Raw genomic sequence first — 22,599 nt, 5'->3', positions numbered from 1 at the left:
AGGCCACACAGGCTTAGGAAATATCTGAGAATGCCCTGAGCCCTCGCCTCTGACTAACTTTGAGGCTCTATGAGAGCAGAACATTACGTTTCTCTAGCGAAAATGTCTGCAGAAATAAGAAAATGTATAGGAGTAGATTATTTAAAGCAAGACTATGGCCTTATAATGAGGCCTTTAACACCTACCTGGGCACTTCATAAATCTGCTAGCTAACTAAAAATCTTAAAAGAAGGAATTGAAAAATAAGATGTTCATAGAAGGCTTTGAAGAGTAGTGACACATTTCTGGAACATAGAAGGCCACACAGGCTTAGGAAATATCTGAGAATGCCCTGAGCCCTCGCCTCTGACTAACTTTGAGGCTCTATGAGAGCAGAACATTACGTTTCTCTAGCGAAAAATGTCTGCAGAAATAAGAAAATGTATAGGAGTAGATTATTTAAAGCAAGACTATGGCCTTATAATGAGGCCTTTTCAACTGCAGGTTTATTCTAATCCTTGGTTGCAAACCTTCATATGGCCTTTAGGCTTCAACTAAAATAAAAGTGCTTACTTGGTCTTTCTCACTTGAAAAGCTCTATACTCCATTTAATTTCCTCTAACTCTGGGAACTCTCACTTGAAAAGCTCTATACTCCATTTAATTTCCTCTAACTCTATACTCCATTTAATTTCCTCTAACTCTGGAATTGCCAGAAATTATTTCCCAATTCTAAAGTTTCTAAATGAAATTTTATAGCCAGAATTTCAGCCTTTCAGCTACTGATTTCAAACCAGCAATCATTTCAACAGATAAATTGCATAAAATATCGGATTTGCCAATATAAATTTCCTAAACTGTTATCCTGTCTCCACAAATCTTTACAACTTTTATCAGTTTCCATAAAAATACATATTTGCATGTCTATGTGAGAGAGAGATGGGTAACTGAGAGGAAACAGCAGAGACAGAAACAGATATTGACAAAGATATTCAGTAGGTGCTATTTCTTAAAACTTCTGGTCGTTACAGTGAAACATTATTTGCAGATGATAGGATTTACTATTTGAAAACTCCATGAAAAGTAACCCAAAATTGCTAAAATTATCAAAGAATTCAATCTTCAGTATTTATACAGATTTGGGGAAATAGTCTTTCTATTATACTCATGTTAGAAAAGTAAACACATATATAAGTTTTAGTGAACTATATTCCAGTATTTATGAAAAGTAAAAGATTATATACATTATGGTGCAGCCATTTTTATCTATAAAACCACCTTAAAGAAATAATATAAGAATATAAGATGTATGCAGATAGTAGCATTTATAGTAAACAACAGTTCAAAAATAATCTAAACATCATTGAAGCTGGAAATAATTCTGAAAATATAGAACAGTCATCAAATAGGACATTATGAGCTACATTTCTTTATGTTGCTTTTTAAAATATCTATGATATGTTATTATGTAACTATCACCTTCAAATCACAGCTATATTCTACATACACACATAAACACACACACACACATATTTCTGTTTGTGTATATTCAAATACATATTCCCCTCTTCCTTGCCTTAATATGTCTGTACATCAGTGTGTGTCCCTGTATGTGTGTATTTAACCACTGAGGGAGAAAAGAATGGATTACCTTGGACAGACTGGCTAATTCAAGTTTATATGTCATTCCCTTTGGCTAAAGTAACCTTCTTTTCTTTTCTCCCTGCATTTATACACATACACATACATGCTAAAATAAACACATACACAACATATATATCCAACACATGCATATATATACATGTAATTATATTTTAACAGCCACTGGGGGAAAAAAGAAAGTATACAAGCTCATCTGTCAAGAGATCATTTGCCTAGACAGGTAGATAGGAGTGAGAGATTAATAAAGCTCATATTTTAATACTTTTACATTTTAAAAAATCTCATGGGATAATTTCTGATTTCTCATTTGTGGTAGCAGAGCAAAATATGGCATTTATAGGGTGCTTTCCATTTCATATGCACTACAGATAAAATGTAGCATATGATCTTAAGATTGTGTTACAAACATAATTTTATTGGAAATGAAACAATAAATTTTCTTTCATACAGGGAAAACTGGAATGGATTTTGAAGGATGGATACAATTAAAAGAGATAGGGCTCAGAGATGGCCTTCCTGCTATTAAGATAGGAGAGATAATGGTTGACACACAGGCAAGGAAACATCTGCATTTTTCACATGAGACTGAAGGGCCTTGCTCTGCAATCTAGCAGCCAGACACTTCATCAGACTGGGATGAAACAAAGCTCATAGAAGGGTGGTATACTGCCAAAGCCTTTGTGAACCGGTGTGGTGTCAATATCCTTTGGATCAACCAGAGGTTTCAAGGTAAAATTCTGCAAAATGGTGGTCAGGATTAAAAACAGCTCCATGCGGGCCAGGCCTTCTCCAGCACAAATTCTTTTTCCTAAAAATTACACACAAGATCATTATTTATTTAATTCTTTAGCTGAGTTAGCACACAGGGAGGCTGAAATTAATGTGGAATGAAGAAATATATTAATGAATGATTAATGAACCTACAACTTTTTCTATTTACACCCAAACCTGGTTTCTTTTTTATTCTTTAGCACATATTTCTGTGAATGCACTATATGAAAAAATCTTTTCTGTCCATGCACATTGGAACTGCCGTGTTGCAGCTTGCCAGTGACATATTTACACACACACACACATCTATCCCAACTGGCATGATACACAACACTGTATCTACTTCTCCATATACTTCTGACCCTGGACTTGACAAATAGATTTATTTGTCCTTATCTGGATTCTAAAGGATAATCTATCTTGCCACATACCTGCTTTAAAAAAAAAAAAATAGTCAAGAGTTTATTATTGCCAGGTATAAAAAAGAAATGTCACCAAGTGGCCACAGGCAATTCTTAGGCCATCATTTCGTTCCACATCTTCCACCCAGTTCCCCTCACCCCAGCCATTACTAATGATTCACCACTCCCCAAACAGATTGGTAATTTCAAGATTCCACTCAGATTCCAGGTATTCTTCTATCTGGAATGGTCTCCTACTCTGCTTTGCCTGCCAATAGTCCCCATATTCTTCCAGACTCAGCTCAGATGTTATTTGTTCTATGCAATCTTCTTTGATGCATCAGGACATACAATTCACGCTCTTATCTGTTTTCCACAATATTCATTAATGCTTCTAATACACTACATTTCACATGAACTGTAAATTATTCATCTGTTTTACAAACTGGAATATAAACTCTTAAGGTAAACCCTTAGATCTTATAATACACACAGTAATACCCACTGTCAGGACAAGAGCTGGCCTGCAAGCCATGTGAAATGAATAGAATAGAAATCTTGAGCAGGCTCATGGTGCAATAGTGGACTCCTAAATACAAAAGTCACATAGCAATGGCTTTTTTTGAGATTAACTCTGGGCAATGCACATAATCTTGAGAACACAACATCAAGGGTTGCTCTACACTTATGTTCTTATATAATTAAACAGGAACAAATCTCTTATTTTTGTTTCTGTTTCAGTTATTTCTGTTGGAAACATCTTCTACCCTCCTACCCTCTTCCTACTTCTTTGAAGTGTGCTGAATATTTTCCATTTCTTCCTCTTTCCAGATCCATTTTGTATTTATCTCTTGTGCGTTTCTATTCCCAGGAAACTGACCTCTAAGAACTGCATTAACCCAGGAGGTAGTTCCCTTCTGGGTTCTGGATACATTCAGAGGCTCAGATGTTGAAAAGTTCAGAGTATTTGTTCCCTCCATCCTACCCTGTCAGGCTAGTTTTGACAGTGGCAACATCCCTCTACCTATAGATGCTTCTCTTGATGAGGAATCTGCTCATTATTCAGGTTCCAGCAACCTTCCTTTGAATCTTTTGATCTAGGATTGTAACATCTTCTTGCTGATGTTAGTCCTGAGTTCTTCCCCACATTTTGTTACTCCCCTTATTTGGCCACACCTCTCAAAACCATCTCTTTATTAAACTCTCTTTTATTAAACTTTTTGACATTGCTGCATGTTTCTTTCCAGGACCATCAAAACTTGGGGAAGATACTCAAATGGGATTTATTGCAAGAAAATTTCACTTACTTTACAACTATTCTGCCCCTATCCCTCTCAAATAAATCATCTGAAACTCACTCTCTCTCTTGCTCTCGCTCTCTCTCTCTCCCTCTTTTTCTCTGGACTCCCAAAGAAACCTCAAGCATAGCATCTGTGATCTTGGAATTTCATTACCTGTTCACTTGTTTTCCCTTCTCTTAGAGAAAAGATCTAATATTTATTCATACCTGTATGCCTGGGCCTGAGGATAGCATTGCTATATATAAGGTACTCAGTGAAGTTTATTGAGTGAACTGGCTTCTCAGGGTAAATGAGAAAAGTTTTACTAGAACTGGACTTCTAGGAGGAACTTTTAATGACCTACGTAGTGGACCAGGAAGCAGAATCTATGAACATAGTCACCAATCCCATGAGAAATAACCTGGTCTTTGGGAGTGGTGCCTCTGGCCTTATGCAAATGACAAATTGTTCAGCCCAGAGTAGCCTCCATGCAGAGCCCTTCCTTACCTCACTTGACCCCTGAGGTACACATAAAAAGAAAGCTTGCTTGCCTGCTGAAAAGCCATGAAATAATCACTCTTTTAAAGTTGCCACTTTCATCCAGGAAGTGGCCAGGGTCAAACTTCTCTGGATTGGGAAATTCCTTGTCATCGTACAGGACAGAAGTCAGAGCTGTTAAGATTGTTGTGCCCTGAAAGAAAGAGAAAAAGATAAACCAGATCAAAATACAGTGTTCATGGGACGCAAAAGACATGGATAGGAAAGGCCAACATTTTGTATGCATGGATTCTGCAGGGCTGACTATGGGACTTGAGTATATGTGCATTTTAATATCTAAAAGGAGTCCTGCAACCAATTCCCCATGAATACCAAGGGATGACTTTAAATTAAAACCTGTAAAAAGAGACAAAGAAGGTGATCATATAACAATAAAGGGGAATTTCATCAAGTGGGTATAAAAATTGTAAATGTACATGAACTCAACATCAAAGTACTTAAATAAATGAAGCAATTATTAATAGACCTAAAGGAAGAAATAGACTTCAAAACAATAATAGTAGAGAACTTAACACCCTATTTTCAGTAATAGATCATTCAGAGATAAATATCAAACAACAAACAATGGTGTTAAATTGTTCCTTTGACCTGACTTAGCAGGTATGCACAGTACAGTCCACCCAACAGCTACAGAATACACATTCTTCTATACAGCATATGAAACATTCTCCAGGATAGATCATATGGTAAGTTACTGAACAAGTTTTAACAATTTTTTTAAAGTTAAAATCAAATCAACTTTTTTTCTGAAAACAGTACAATAAAACTAGCAATCAAGAAGCACAGAAAATATACAAATACCTAAAAATTAATTAACATGCTTATAAAGATCCAATGAGTTAATGAATAAATTAAGAGGAAATATTTAACAATTTCTTGAGACTAATGATAATGTAAGTACAACATACCAAAAACCTATGAAATACAGTAGAAGCAGTATTGATAATGGAGTTTAAAACAATTAACCTTTACATCAAAAAAGAGAATAATCTCAATTAACAATCTAACATTGAAACTTAAGAAACTAGAAAACAAAACAAACCAAATCCAAAATAAGTAGAAGGACAAAAATTATAAATATTATAGAATAAATCAAAATACAAAATAGATATAGAAACTAAAATACAAGGAAGTCAATGAAAGAAAGTTTTGGTTTTCTTGAAATGATATACAAAACTGACAAACCCTTAGCTAGACTATGAAGAAAGAGGGAAGACCAAAATAAGTAAAACGAGAGATGAAAAAGAGACCATTACAACTGGACCACAGAAATGCAAAGGATCATTAGAGACTATTATGAACAAATATATGCTTACAAATTGGAAAATCTAGAAGGAATGGATACATTTCTGGACTCATATAATGTACCAAGATTGAATCATGAAGAAATAAAAAATCTGAAAGTGATAATAATTGAGTAACAAATTAAATCAGTAATAAAAATCTCCCATCAAAGAAAAGCCAAAGACTATTATTTTGGCTTCACTGCTGAATTCTACCAAACATTTAAAATACACCAAGAAAATTCTTTTGAACTTCTTCTGAAAACTGTAAAGGGGAAATCCTTCCATAATCATTTTATGAGGTCATTATTCCCCTAATATCAAAGACAAAACAAGAAAAGAAAACTGCAGGCCATTGTTTCTGAAGAACATGGATGCAAAAAATCTTAACAAAATACAAGTAGGCCCAGTGTGGTGGCTCACACCTGTAATCCTACCACTTTGAGAGGCTGAGGCAGATCTCCTGAGGTTGGAAGTTCAAGATCAGCCTGACCAACATGGAGAAACCCCATCTCTTCTAAAATTAGCTAGGCATGGTGGTGCATGCCTGTAATCCCATCTACTCAGGAGGCTGAGCCAGAAGAGTAGTTTGAACCCAGGAGGTGGAGCTTGCAGCGAGCTGAGATCATACCAGTGTACTCCAGCCTAGGTGACAGCGAGAGTCCATCTCAAAAAAAAAAAAAAGTGACTTGGGTGCTGTTAAAGGCATTCAGTTTCAAATGCAAATGGAAAAAGTTTCAAAAATTTGCAGGCTGACAATGCAATAGAAAAGAAATCCCATTTCTGAGGAGAAATTCAAGCTGGCTGCAGAAATTTGCATAAGTAACAAGGAGAAGAATGTTAATCACCAAGAAAATGGGGAAAATGTCTTCAGGGAATGTCAGAGACCTTTGTGGCAGCCCCTCTCATCACAGGCCTGAAGGGCTAGAAGGAAAAAGTGGTTTCATGGGTTGGGCCCAGGGTCTCGGTGCTATGTGCAGCCTAGGGTCTTGATGTCCTGCATCCCACATGTGGCTGAAAGGAGTCATAGAACTTTGGCTATGGCTTCAGAGGGTGCAAGCCTCAAGCTTTGGAGGCTTCCACAGGGTGTTTAGCCAGAACTTCTACTAGGGCAGTGCAGAAGGGAAATGTGGGGTGGGAGTCCCTATACAGAGTCCCTACTGGGGCACCAGCTAGTGGAGCTGTGAGAAGAGGGCCACCATCCTTCAGACTCCAGAATGGTAGACACACTGACAGCGTGCACCATGTGCCTGGAAAAACTGCAGACACTCAACACCAGCCCATGAAGGCAGCTGGGAGGGAGACTGCACCCTGAGAAACTACAGGAGCAGAGCTGCTCAAGACTATGGGAACCTATGTTTTGCATCAGCATGACTGGGATGTGACACATGGATTCAAAGGAGATCATTTTGGAGCCTTAAGATTTGACTGCCCTACTGGATTTCAGACTAGTGTCAGGCCTGAAGCCCTTTTGGCCAATTTCTCCCATTTGGAATGGCTGTATTTACCCAATGCCTGTACCCCCATTGTATCTAGGCAGTAACTAACTTGCTTTTGATTTTACAAGTTCATAGGCGAAGGGACTTGCCTTATCTCTTACGAGACTTTGGATTGTGGACTCTTGAGTTAATACTGAAATGAGTTAAGACTTTGCAGCACAGTTGGGAAGGCATGATTGCTTTTGAAATGTGAAGACATGAGATTTGGGAGGGGCCAGGGGCAGAATGATATGGTTTGGTTCTGTATCCTCACCAAAATCTCATCTTGTAGCTCCCACAATTCCCACATTTCATGGGAGGGACCTGGTAGAAGATGATTGAATCCTGGGGGTGGGTCTTTCCCATGTTGTTCTTGTGATAGTGAGTGGGTCTCATGAGATCTCATGGTTTTAAAAATGAGAGATTCTCTGCACAAGCTTCCTCTTAGCCTGCTGCCATCCATGTAAGATGTAACTTGCTCCTCCTTGCCTTCCACCATGTTTGTGAGGCCTCTCCAGCAATGTGGAATTGTAAGTCCAATAAACCTCTTTCTTTTATAAATTGCCCAGTCTCAGGTATGTCTTTATCAGCAGCATGAAAACAGACTAATACAAATGGATTTCAAAATGCTAATAGAGAGGTTCCTGAACACTGTCATCACAAATAAATAATAAATGTTCAAGGTGATCGAGATACTAATTACCCGATTTAATCATTACACAACTCATACATGTTTCTAAACATCATTTTGTTCTCCAAAAATATGTACAATTATTAGGTGTCACTAATAAATAAAAGAGAAGTGATTATACTCACAGGCTGATAAAAAGGAGCCAGGAAAAAGGGAGAAGATGAAGAGGAAGGAAGAAGAAATAATTATTTAAGGAAGATAATTGAAAAAGTAAGAGAAGGGATCCATGCCACAGTTAAAACAGCTTACAGTAGAACAAAAGAAAGCCCATCTGTCACAGTAACTGACATGAAAAAGAATCAAAGGTTGTAAATGTAGCCAAGTAGGTAAATCTAATGGAAAGCATTAGAGGAGTCCACTTCCAGTGACTAATTTTTCTGTGAGATGGAAGAGCAGGTCACCTATTAAAAGTAAGATAATGAAAGGCTGAGAAGAGTTCAAGGTTGAAAGTCATTGTGGAGTATGGTGAAGCAAGTTGAGTTAGATTATAAAGCAGGATTGTTGGGTAAGATTGAGAATACTTTTGGCATTGATGAAAATTAAACCACCACATTTGGCATTGATGATAACAATATCAACCTGCTGGGCTGCATGGTCTTTTCCAGCACAGGTCAGTAGCCAATAATCAGGCAGGGTGGAAGGAGATTTTTGTATTGGACTTTTCACAAGTAAGTCATAGGGACAATAGAGAAGGGGTGGGATATAGGATACAGGTTAATTGGTAAGAGTAATAAAACCTAAAATTGAAAGGAAGGGACAGGATAGCACACTGGGCTAATGGACAGGCAGAGTGTAGAGCTATCAAAGCATGGAAAATCCTGTGGGAGTCTAGGCACTATCATATTTAGAAACTTGTATCAAAAACTAGAAGGAAAGAAGTACGTGGTCACAGGGTAGGATGCCTGAGTTATGATTGTGCCATACCTGTAGAAGATTAGGCAATCTACAGTTCTACTGCTATGATATTTGATTGCCTAAGACACCTAAGGAAGGGTATAGACATAATATCTCTCACCTTTGGAATAAGGTATTCTCTAAACCGAATGTCTTGAGTCACTGCATGGGGCAGGCTGGTGGGGACGAGGTCAATATATCTCTGGATCTCATGCACCACGGCATCCGTGTAGGGCATCCGGCTTCTGTCCTGCATGCAGACACTTCGGTTTTTGCCGACCACATGATCAATTTCTTCCCGCACTTTAGCTGGCAAGGCAGGAGTCAGAATTTATGAGAAGTGAAAAAAACTTGAAGTACCATTTGTAGGATCCCTTCATCATTGTCCCATTGTAGTTGGAGATGGGACAATGATGGAAAATTACGTGTCACTACCTCCATAAGAGAAAAAAAGGACACACAATTTACATTTCTTGGGCAAATTGAAAGCTCAGTAGACACAGGTATGCAGGTATGAAATACAATTGCACCATGACATTCAATCCTCAACTTTGATTCCCTACTCTGTGTACTTTTTCTTGACAGACTCAGAGATCTGGGATCCTGAAGAATCACTGAAGACCTTGTAGTTTAGCCATTTTGTGTATGTCAATTTTATCTTAAATATTTAAGTTTCAATAATCTAAGAACTACACAGTGCAGTTCAGGAAATGAGATATTAACTTGATTGAGCACAAAACTTAAGAAGTTAAAATTTACTCAGAAGGTATTAATAATATAGGACAGACACACTGCACTCTTCATTATATTACTTTATAATTCCTCAAAAAACTTCTATGTGGAAGGTATAATTTCATGTACTTTACAAAGAAACAAGTCCAGAGAAGTAAATAGTTTCCTAAGGATGCTCAGGGAATATGTGGTCTTTCCCATATTATCCCCCTTGAACAGATAAGGGACCATAGTTATGGAGAGTAATCATGTGTCTGCAGGTCAAGCAAGCCACCTATTAGTAGAATCAGAATTCAAAGCCACCGCTATTGAAGTCTACAGCTCATTGTTCAAAATAACAATGCCACACTGCTGCATCTGTTCCAAACCAAATCAAGAATCCTATACCATCGCAGGGAGAATAATGGCCTCTGCTCTTCAAATCTCTATCATTATTTAAACATTTTATTCTCCTTTTATACTAGGAACTAATTTGAATTGAATCCACCCAATGGTAGGTAGATGTACTAATGAATAGAAATTTTGTTGTACCTTGTGTTGGCAGGTAAATGGTGGGGTGGTTATCCATATTTTCTGTCCACTTCTACCTGAAATTTGATCCTGCCCATCATCTGTGATCATACCTGAGATCTCAGGGTGCTTCAGCAGGAGTAAGAGTCCATATCTCATTGTGGTGCTTGTCGTCTCTGTTCCTGCACTAAACATATCCCATATAGTAGCAACCAAGTTGTCCATGGTAAATTCAGACTCTTTATTGTGTTTTTCCTAGCAATGACATGTTACAATTACTTAATAAAAAGCTTTTCAAGTAACACAATACTATTCAGTACAACATCAGTACCTGGCTAATTAAGCCAGACTTTAGAGTGTGCTATGGGTGAAGATAATATTAGGTGAACTGTTAGAATTGCTTCAAATTTAAAATAACATCGGACTCACAAACATTCAAGTACTTTCTGATTCTTCAGTTTCTAACCCCCTAGAGCCAGTCAGTTCCTTTGTAATTTTTTAAACATACTTTTCATTAAGTCATCACTGCTAATCACTGTCAACTCTAGCATCTATTGTCTATTTCATCATATCTAATTTTTCATTCAAATTTCTTAAACTTATCACACCCAAACTACAGCAGTATTTACAACTCCATCAGTCATTACACCCAACACTGCTCTTCAATTACAATCATTATAGCCTCTTTGAAAATTTCACAAACTTGATTACTACACTCATCATCTCCTGGATCTATTTTCTCCCTCCTGTTTATCTAAGTCAGAGTTTCTCAAACCTACCTCATCTGTAAATGAATATATCTTAGAGATTGCCCAAAAGTAAGCCCGTCTGGGTTTCTATCCATTCCTGTGTTCCCTCATTTGTTACATCTTCTCTTCATGGAACCATGATATGTTATCATCAGTCTTGAATGGATGTGTGCGTGTGTGTGTTTGCATGTTTTGATCTGCCCCCCAATAAAGAATCAGCTTTAACATGGTAAACATAAAACCTAAGTCTCTTTGGGTGAGAACTTAGAAATATCCAGAGACACGCAATATGGCTTACACAGGTAATATGTTGCATAAACAATTAATACACTTTAGGATACAGCATTTGTTTTCATATCTCAGTTTCACCAGTAAAATCAAAGCATATCAATGAGTCACAACACCCACAAAGATAAAGTAGCAAATCAGAATTACATTGTACCTTTTCCATTTGAATCAGAAAATAGTCAATAAAATCTCGAGGGTTATTGATGTCCAGAGATTCCTGATGTTCTTTTACTTTCTCCAAAATAAAACTTCTTTGGAGAGCATAATTTTTAAATATCACATTATGACTTCCTGGGAGAACCCGTAAAAAGGGGAAAGCATTGTAGAGCTGAAAGAAGAAAGAATCCATCATTAATTCATTCACCAAACGCTGGTCCTTATTATTTATCAGAAACTGGTTATATGCTAAGTAGATAAAGATGAATAGACATGCTTCCTGCACAGGAATGCATTCTGAATTTGAAGGAGAGAGCACTGAAAAAGTAGGCAGAGACAGTATGCACAGGTTACAAAGCAACTTCAAGGCCAATCACGTTGATTTCCTAACCATAACTCTGAAGGAAGTCAGGAAATTACCCCTGTTGTCACCTCTCTTCAGATGAGGAAATTGAAGTTCATAAGGTTAATCAACAATTCGAAGACACCAAACTAGTGATCTCAGAGCTAATACCCTGTGTTTGCACCAGTATACACAATATATGTTTTACCAGGGGACAGTCTAAAAATTTTGAAAACTCATACTCATTTGTTGTAATGAAGAAATAGTACAACTGAAAGATTAACAAAGTGCCCAAATCACTTAGCGTATATATATATATATAAAAACACAAACACACACATATACATATATATATATAAATTTTAAATATTCCACCCCAAAGAATGTGCATATTTTCCTGACTCATGTTTTTGCTCGTCCTAGAGCTTACAGAACATGCTTTAATTTAGACAACACCCTAATGACCTAATACCCTTGGAAGGCATCAACATAATATATTCAGGCTTGTAGCTTAAATCAAACTAGATACAGAATCAGGAATCAGGGATTCTAGATTCTAGATTTTGATGTTCATTGTCTTAGCTAGGCTATTTTGAAAAATATGCCTAATAGCTCTGGGTCAGTTTCCCATTCCAGTAAATAAGAGACATTAGACTATTTTTTCTCTAGGGTCCTTTGAAGGTAGGTCACATCAGGAACTTATGATCAGTATAGAATTTTAGTTGTTAGTGATTATAAAACATAGGTTACTAACATTTTCTGACTATGTACTTTAATAAGAAATCCATCTTAAATCACTACCCTCTATATCCGACGATCTAAAAACAAACAAAAAAGTTTCATCCAAACAAATCTTGCTATAAATGTAGCACTCTGAGATTATGTATTTTTTTCTATTCTATCTTACTTCATGTTTTCAATTTTATTGCATCACATTAGATTGATTTGATAACTCACTAATGTGTTGCAAATGATAGTTTGATAAGCATTGCTTTGGACATTTTTAAATAGGGCAGAGAGATGGGGTAGGCATGAGCTATAGATGAGCTAGAAAACTATTACACATTCTAAAAAGAACCTTGGCCTTACCGGTATCCAGGGGCTGCTCACAGTTTCAAAGTTTTCATTAAAATACTTCATCAAGGTTAGAAATTTCTGATCCCTATAATCAAAACGATTCTGGAAAATGATGGAGCTGATGACATTGCAGGGAACACATCCCAGAAGAAAAGTGGGATCACAGGGAGATGCTACAAACAATACCAGTCAGAAGTTAGTACACAATTTTCATATGAATCTAAAATTGACTGCTTAAAATAATTGGAAATGACTGACTTCTAAGATCTTCTAGAAATAAAAACTACCTAGACATGCCACCATTACAATAAACTTCAAATGCTTAAAATAAAATTTGCTGTATTTCTCCAAATAAAACTGTCTAATCCAGTCCACTTTATTTGATAATTTTGCCCCAAGGAGTCTCCTATTTACATCATTTTCCAAAATGTTCTAATTCACAAGAAGGAATACAAAACAAAAAGAGGCCATTTAAAATATATTTTAATGCATGGGATTTAATTATCAGTGTTGATACATCCTCATGATGCCAACAGAAAACTAAACAACTTAAAAAGAAAATCAAAATACTGAAGAAACTTGAAACAGAACATGGAAAACAGAGTTGAAAATTTGGTTGTCTTTTTTTGTAAAAGATAAAATAATGAGAGAAATTGGAATTATAGTTACATATTTGAAAAACTACATTGTGGGTAGAAATGACTTCGTATATGCAATAAAGAGCATGGCTCCATTTTTGGATGTTTGATTGTTAGAAGTTTTATAAGACTCACCCTGAACTCTTCCCCTTCTACCCACATCTGGAAACGCTTTAAAAAAAAATGTGTAACAGTTCCCTCCGTTAGCACAAATAGACAGTTTAAGCCACACAAGCCCTGACCTGCACACAGGAAACTTCAACCCAGCCCTAAACCGTAATTGCCATGAAAACCTCATGCCACTATCCTCCTGCTGCTCTTTCAGTGTCATTTTGGACCTGGTTGGGTGTCGGCCTGCTCTTCATTGAAAGCAACATTATGTGAGTAATAAACCTTTCATATCCTATTGGTGTTTGTGTGGAATCTTTATTGTAATCATCTAAACCAGATTTTGAATGTTAGGTAGGTCCCTCCTGCCTCTGTGTGGTGACAACCACAACACCACAACTCTAGAAGGACAATGCAAGCTCAGATCAAAAATTAGAAGTTACTATGTAAATTAGCTCTGCTCAACCTGTGGAAATAACTTCCAACTGTTAGTGTTATTAGTGATTAAATGGGCTTCCCCAAGAGTGTGAGGTCCCTACAACGAAGTGGAATCAAGCAGATTTTGGACGACTAAAGGTCAGGGAGTTGAGAGAAGGCCATAGTCACCATGGGAAAAGTTGAACGAGTTAATAACAAGTTCTGCTTCAATACAAATTAAGGATACAAATAATATCACAGATAATATGTGCCAAAATTCAATATTCATTGCTTGACTAATTCTATTTCCAAATTTTATTCAAAGAAAGTAGTCAGAGATTTACAATAATGAACATGGGTTGCACTTTTGTATACTAAGAGCAGGAAAAACTAGAATCAACCTACCTGGCCAAAACAGAGGATTAGTTAAATAAACTCTGGTGTGTCCAAAATAATGGACTACTGTACTATCCAGCTAATAATGTTCTTGAAAAACATTTAAAAGTTAAACCCATAAAAATATTCATTCAATACATGACATTATAAAACCACATATATCTTATGATCTTACCCCTTGCTTGCCCTGCCTAGCCCTTTCTCTTCCACCTGCTCTCCCAGCCCTGCAGGTGCACACACACGCATCTATGTGCTGCAGAGATCTGTGCTGCTGCAGTACCATCTCTTCATATCCACACTCCATTATGAGAGGTGAATGGCAGCCCCACACTTTTGTGGTAATTGGCAACCCCTGTATTGTTCTTAAACACTTCACTAGAAAAGTTACCTAATTTTTTAAGCGTATGTGGCCAAGACTGATAGCTGATTGCCAAAATTCATGTTCTTTTCTTCCTGTGCACAGAGTAAACCACATTTTCCAGCTTCTCTGGCAGTTAGGTGTGGCCTTGTTACTAAGTGGCACACATGAGAGAAGTTATGTGTGCCACTTCTATGCCTGGTCTAAAGTATTTGCTTTTTAACTTGCTCTTTTCTCCTTCCTCTATCACACAGAGATATGAACCGTTGATGATATTGAAAGACATTTGCTGAAGATATCAAAGACCAATTAACCTGGTACCTAAAAAGACTGTTATTCCAAACACTTCACCTCCTAATTACTGTTATGTGAGCAAAAAGTAAACTATGATACTTCAGCCATCATAATGTTTTGTAGTCTATTTACAATCCCATTTGTTCTACCCAAACTATTAGTGTTAATTATATGAAGAAATAAACACCATTGGTTTTTTTTAATGCCTCCACCAGACACAAGGCCTCCTCTTGAATTCGGTCTTCAACTGTTTTCTTCCCCATCCCCATATTCCTCAAAACCATGAGAGAGAAACGCCGAATTTGCTTCCATCTGTCTCCATTGCTAAAAATAACTCCTATCAACACAAAAGAAAAAACAGAGAGAGAAAATATTCTTCATTGTCATGAATACAAGCTGACAGTTCTCATCTCAGGAGATGATATTGACATTTCAGCAGGGATGTAAATATAATGGTGTCAGCTTCAGGGATTCCCATTGAACCCTTCGTCACACCTGCCTCCTCTTTGAACCCAAACTACTATTTAACAGTCAGGATTCTTAATTTTGCATATTGCTAAACTATTCTTAATCCACCAGCTGCACTAAACCTCAGAATAATTCTGTAAACTGAAGGCTTTGTCCCATTTTACAGGATGCTAAAAATCATAAAGGCAAAATGCTTGCTCATGATCCCGCAGCAATAAACATGGTGAGTCCTGGTCATAGCTTAAATTTTCAGGGCTGGCTTTTCAAATTGTAAGTTAATTTTAGGAGAAATAACAAGAGGAGGGAATTATCAGGAGAATGTGAGACAGCACTTTTTCATTGGAAGATATCTCCTGATAATCATTTCTCAGATAAGGGGTACAGTCATTAAACAGACAGCTAGTCTCATTTTAACATTTCCCCTCTACTTATTAAATCTCTCCCATGAAATATGGAAGGAAACATCAAAGAAGTTCAATATTAGGCTGCCAGAGTCAAAACCAGATCAAGGGGAAAAAAATAAGCTCATAGGAAACGTTTCCAGGGAGCCTCTTAAGAGAACCGTGCAGAAGAGGTCAGAACCGCATTCAGGTCATATCTCTGTTTGCCAGAACCCTGTGATCCACCAGAAGACTTGACAGTTTAAGGCTAGCTCCAAAAACAAATAAAAGAAATTTCCAGCACTTAATCAAAAAAGCTTTTTCAAATATCAATTCTGATACATACTCATACTCTGATCATGTTTCTCCATGATCTTTTCAGAACATATGTTTGCTTTATGCTTTGTCTTCTGTTGTATTCTAATATTGCTCATCCTTTTTTAGAATCATATTTCAAGGTGAGGATGGAAATATTCCAAACGGATGTGATTCCATGCACACTATTCAAGCTTCCTAAAATAATCTCTGGGTATCCATGACTAAGACCCGGCAGCAAAATATTTGGTGAATAAGAAAATTCAGTAATATTCCTTCTCTCTCTCATCTCTCTATTGCTTTTCTATTTTTTTAACTGACCATAATTTATGATGAACTTGTCTTTGTAACAAATTCATAAAAAATTAGTGGTTAGATGGCTTGTTATCATTGAATTTAATGTTTAACAAGGACATTGTGTCACTTTCACAGATTTTAAATATAGATTAATGATCCTTTATAGAAAAATTATTCTTAGCCTCGGGTAGAAAATATGAAAATGTGTTTCATAAATTTTCTAAATACTTATGATTTCTCAATTTCTTCAAATTTTTCAAGTTTTTACAACTTACAACCCCACACACATACCCCAAAGGGAAGCATACCAAATCCTTGGGCAATTTTTTCTATCACTGGAAAACTCCCTCGGCCAGAAAATACTTCTCCCTGATCAATCAGTGCTTCCTTAATTGCTTTGTATCCATGCAACACCACGGTGGGCTTCATGCCAAAATATATAGTGAACACAGGGCCATAATCTTTTGCTAGCTGCAAAAAGAATAGCAGATGCAAATAAAGTGTACATTTCAAAAATAAAATGTAGATAGCTTAGGGAAATATTTTTAATATTGCCAGAAGGATGTTTTAATACTTGTCCACCTATTATATAAAATGTTACATTTTAGAACCAATTATTTGATAAGAAAAAAGTATTTGAATAGTAATTATCATCACTTTATTAGTAATAATTCTATTAGTGTTAGTATCAGCTTCAATATTTATTTCTTGTTCAGCCCCTACTATATGACAGGGGTTATATTATGCATTTTGTTCCTATTATTTTATTAAATTTTTATGCCAAACTAATAATTGTACCAACTTTCTCCTATCTTCTTACAATTACAGTAAATTCTGTGTTTCTTCTTTGGGTTAAGGGAAGTCCATCTAATCTGCCTCATGTGTAGTCTAATAATTGTCCCTCATTGTTCATGCTTGATAAATTTTTTTTTTAGCACCAGACACTGCCATATTTTTATAATGCATGATAACATAGGAGTGTGGTCATACGTATTTCCCAGCTTCACTCAAAGCTAGATGCAGCCATGTGACTCAGTTTCCATGAACTCATGTAAGCACAGTGTTGTGATAAAATTTGACATTGGTGCATAACAGACAATTGCTTCCCCTTCATTTCTGCCCCTGCCCATGGGTTGAAATAATAGCATGGAGATGCCCCTACTATGACCACACAAATGAGAAAAACAGTCTAGAGGCAGAAGATACTAAAACTACGAAGATTAAAAAAAAAAAAACACAAAAAACTCATTCTCTGAATGACATCATGAAGGAGAAGCAAGTTGACAGTAAGCACCTAGAGTTTCTTATGTGAGATAGAAATAATCTCCTATCTTCTTTCAGCATCATCTTTCTGTAGTATCAGCTTATGTGGTATCCTAAATGATATAGGACTTACAGTCTTTCAACTTCTCTATTGTAGAAGTTTTTTTGCTGACCTAAAAATTCAGTCTACAAACTATAGTGACCTTTTCACAAGGAAGATGTTAACCTGACTATCCTTTAAGCATGTTAATAGTATCACATTGCTCTTTTTTTCTTTCCTTTTTTTTTGAGACAGAGTTTCACTCTTGTTGCCCAGGCTGGACTGCAATGGTGGGATCTTGGCTCACCACAACCTCCACCCCCCGAGTTCAAGCGATTCTCCTGCCTCAGTCTCCCAAGTAGCTGGGATTACAGGTATGTGCCACCATACCCTGCTAATTTTGTACTTTTAGCGGAGGCGGGGTTTCTCCATGTTGGTCAGGCTGGTCTCGAACTCCCGACCTCAGATGATCCTCCTGCCTCCACTTCCCAAAGTGCTGGGATTACAGGTGTGAGCCACTAGGCTCGGCCCATATTGATCTTATGACAGAAACAAGTGTTCTTTACACCCATGCCTGCATGTCCTGTCCCCTGCTTCCGTCTCTACTCTCAGTTTGTACCATATTCTTACTTACTCTCTGAACTACAAACACTTTTGTCCTCTTTTCAGGGTCTTAGGGAGAGACGTATAAACAAAAACAAAATTCAAAGCATCCCTCTCCCCACCAGCTGGCCCCACTCCCTTACCACCAGCAATTTAAACAGACTTCCTCCTCTAGGCCAGGTCCCTCCAAATTTAACCTGAAAAACTGATTCATGCCATCATGGGAAGGGGGCATTGAATATGCCTCATTATGTCCTCTTCCCTTTTGGAATTCAGGAAAAGCTGACCAGCATTTAACATTAACACAGATCTTAACTCTAATAAGAAACAATTACAATCTATTCTCTCTGAAGACTGCTGCCTGGAAGCTTCATCCGCATGATAAAACTTTGGTCCCCACAACTCTTATCATAACCCAGACATTCCTCTCTATTAACAATAACTCTTTCAATCAATTGTCAATCAGAAAATGTTAAACTCTGGATATCCTGGAAGCACCCCCTCTCCCACTTCTTCGAGTTGTCCCACCTTTCTGGGCCAAACCAATGTATATCTTAAATGTATTGACAGGAGTCTCATGTGTACATACTCAAACATATAAATGTATAAAACCAAACTGCCCTGACCACCATGGGCACATATTCTTGGGGTCTCCTGACGGCTGTGTCGTGGGTCATAGTCATTCACATTTGCTCAGAATAAATCTCTTCAAGTATTTTGCAGTTTGACTCTTTTCATCGACAGAAGCAATTCTCCCCCAGATTGAAAACACGTGAAATTGGGTTATGTCGATATTTGATATGTTTCATTCCTAATCACTCTTATGATTATCAGCTCCAACTTCACTTCCTCAGAGAACCCTTTGCTGAATGCTCCTCTAACTGGTTAGTCCCTTGAAATTACATGGTCTCTTTCTACCATGTCCCTGTTACACAGTTTGTAATCATACCTTTACTTGCATTATTGTTTCATAAATATATTCCTATCCTCTAAACTGTAAGTCCTTAATGATAGGGTCACTTTAAATTTTCTTTCGCCATTGAAAGAAAATACCACCTTGCACCATGAAAGGAGGTATTTAATTACTTCTAGAAAATGTGGTATACTTAAGTAACCTGTGCAAAATCTTTTTTATTTACATCTTCCAGAAATGGAAATTAAAGCGAAGAGAGGTTTTAATCCTGCTTAAATCTGTGAATTTAAATCAACAATAGATGAGCTGGGGTGCAGACACAATCTCTTTAAATTCAAAGCCAAGGCATAGGAAGAATGAGCTTCCAGAAGCAGTATTCCAGTAACTGGCTTCCTTAAGAGAAAGACAGATTCCAGATCATTCCTTCAGGCTTTAGAGAGCAACTGATATGGAAACAACTTGGAGTAGAGAAGTTACTGACTCATTTATTGAGAACTACAGTATGAAATATGAAAGATCTGAACCCTTAGTAATTCCCTTGATTTCAATTCATATATGCTTTATGAAAATGTGGTGTTGTGACACTGTAAATCAGTGCTTATTTAAAAAACTAAAAGCTGTTCCATTTTCACTAGCATTTACCAAAGAAGAGTTAAAGCAACCTGGATTACAATATCGACAAAGAATTTCTGCTCCTGGCAATGTCAACAATCATAACATGGATCAATGATCTTGGCAATGTTCCACTGGTGGCAGGAATGACTCACACCTTGAGCAACTGCTGCCGTGTTGAACTGCTGATAAACTTTGACATCAATAAGGAATTGTGAAAAACATTTTCTTCACAAACAACTGGGCTCTCAACAATATACAATACAAGAAAACTTCGTATATAAGTTATATCTGATTCAAATATGCAAATGCACTCTTGTACTAATGAATGATGATGCATTATTTGTTTAATCTACCAATAAAGAAATCTGACAATTTATATAATTGAAACGAGTTCCTATATAAATGGAAGCCCCCATATTCCTTGCATAAAATGAATTTCTCTTCAAAGGTTTAGCCTGTTAACTTCCTTGTTCTTTGTTCTCAAACTCAACTTTGTTCTCCATGGCTCCTTGCCCATAGTTACTTTCCCGTCAGCTCTAATCAATAACTCACCTCTGTTTACTTAGTTACCCACTCTGCACCCATTCAACCGTTTGAAACTTCATGGCCCACCACTGTAATTCACATCTCCCTTGCCTTCCTTATTTAAGAGAATATTCACAAATAGCTAATCAGGTCAGCTTAGATTGTGTGGTCTGACCGCAGTCCATGGGGTGAGTGACACAGAGGTAGAGACTATGTGGTAGAGATAAAACCTCCTTCTCTCCTTTGTTCAGTATATTCTTGTGATCATGATTGATGCAGGCAGCACCCTTCTGAAGAAGTAAATTGCCTTGCTGAGAAAACTTTTGCCTGAGTGCTAGTTTCACTTCGTGGCACCAAGCATTTATCTCCAACATTTCTCTTAGGTGATACAGTCTATAATTGCTTTCCAGTTGAAACATCCATTCTGGAGTAAACACTTATTTGCCTCAAACGTGCTGATTTCTTCATTTCTTTTGGATGTACCGATTGCATGTTCTTCTATATGTCTACATTATAAAGGCATATCTGGGTGTCTAATGGATACATCTCTATAAAGGCATCTCTTTAAAACTTGGTATCTGGGGACATATATTGCTTAGTTATGGGGATATGTGACTTACTCACTGCAGAAAACTGAAGGAAAATTAGTCATACTTACCACGCTTATGGATTTGCTGAGGTTCTTAGTCTTTAACTGTAGAATATTTCCAATAATGGGGAGAGGAGTTGGGCCAGGTGGAAGCTTCCCTTTGGCATAGCTTCGGTTCCACAGAGAAAGAAGAATCAGACAAGAAAGACAAATCACCAGGATGATGAAGAGATCCATTGATGGGCTCTTTGAAAACGCAGTTGAAAGCTAAGAATCTCAAGATTTTGTAAACCAAAGTGCAAGCTCCTCACCAATTATGTACTAAGACTTTGAACTTTGGATGATTGATTTTTTTATCTTTAGTACACTTTGAACTGCTGGTAGAAGTAAAACAAAATTAATTTAATATTGATTCGTTCTTAAGTTTAACCTAAAATTGTAACTAAATGATAACCCTCACTTCTGTAAAAGCAAGAAATAATAAAATCAATCTTAATAGANAGCTAAGAATCTCAAGATTTTGTAAACCAAAGTGCAAGCTCCTCACCAATTATGTACTAAGACTTTGAACTTTGGATGATTGATTTTTTTATCTTTAGTACACTTTGAACTGCTGGTAGAAGTAAAAACAAAAATTAATTTAATATTGATTCGTTCTTAAGTTTAACCTAAAATTGTAACTAAATGATAACCCTCACTTCTGTAAAAGCAAGAAATAATAAAATCAAAATTAATAGAAAGAAGAAAATAATAAACCTCAGCACAGAAATAAATGCAATAGAGACTGAGAAGTAATTCAAAACATAAAAAAAAAGAGTTGGTATTTGAAAAGAAAAAAGAAAATTGATGAACTTTTAGCAAGAATACTGAAGTAAAAGTGAGAAGACTCAAATAAATAAAATCACAGGTAAAAAAAGAGACATTTCAGATGATATTAAAGAAATACAAAGGATCACAAGAAACTGTTATGAACAACTATATGTAACTAAATTTAATAAAAGAATAATTGGATAAATTTCCAGAGACATACAACCTTCTAATATTAAATTATGAGGAAATAGAAAATATAACAGAAAAATATAGAGTGAGAAAATTAAATCAGTACAGAAAGCTATTGTATTAAAAGAAAGCCCAGAATATGACAGCTTAACTACAGAATTCTGCCAAACATTTAAAGAAGAATTAATATTAACTCTTCTCAAACTATTCCAGAAGTTAAAAGAAAAAATATTTCCAAACTAATTTTGCAAGGTTAGCATAACCTGATTCCAAAACCAAACAAGAACACACACATACATACAAACTACAGACCAATATATCTAATAAATATCAACATAAAAATCCTCAAAAGACACTAGCAAAGCAAATTCAACAACACACTGAAAAGAATATTCACTATGATCAAGTTGGATTCATACTAGATATGCCACAATGGCTTATCATAGGGAAAAAAATGATACATCATATTGAAAGAAAGAAACACATATTAAAATTAAAATTAGAAAAAGACACCTTAAAAGAAAGAAAGA

General features: G+C 36.5%; 1 protein-coding gene across 1 annotated transcript; it reads right to left on the bottom strand.

Moving 5' to 3' along the window:
• Positions 1–1,221: 1,221 nt before the first annotated feature.
• Positions 1,222–21,377, bottom strand: LOC108543807 (cytochrome P450 2C3-like). The gene is made up of 10 exons (XM_017894582.1): positions 21,140–21,377; positions 16,831–16,993; positions 15,250–15,399; positions 12,864–13,024; positions 11,430–11,603; positions 10,352–10,493; positions 9,118–9,305; positions 4,664–4,783; positions 2,843–2,864; positions 1,222–2,448 (listed from the first exon to the last, which is right to left on the bottom strand). The coding sequence occupies exons 1-10, from the start codon at positions 21,305–21,307 to the stop codon at positions 2,267–2,269; spliced, it is 1,470 nt and encodes a 489-aa protein (XP_017750071.1). The 5' UTR covers positions 21,308–21,377; the 3' UTR covers positions 1,222–2,266.
• Between the last annotated feature and the right edge of the window lie 1,222 nt (positions 21,378–22,599).

Source organism: Rhinopithecus bieti, unplaced genomic scaffold, assembly GCF_001698545.2.
Source record: "Rhinopithecus bieti isolate Rb0 unplaced genomic scaffold, ASM169854v2 scaffold_25291, whole genome shotgun sequence".
In the NCBI taxonomy this organism is placed as follows: domain Eukaryota; kingdom Metazoa; phylum Chordata; class Mammalia; order Primates; family Cercopithecidae; genus Rhinopithecus; species Rhinopithecus bieti.
Note: the sequence above shows the minus strand (reverse complement) of the source record. Positions and strands in the feature narration are given on the sequence as shown.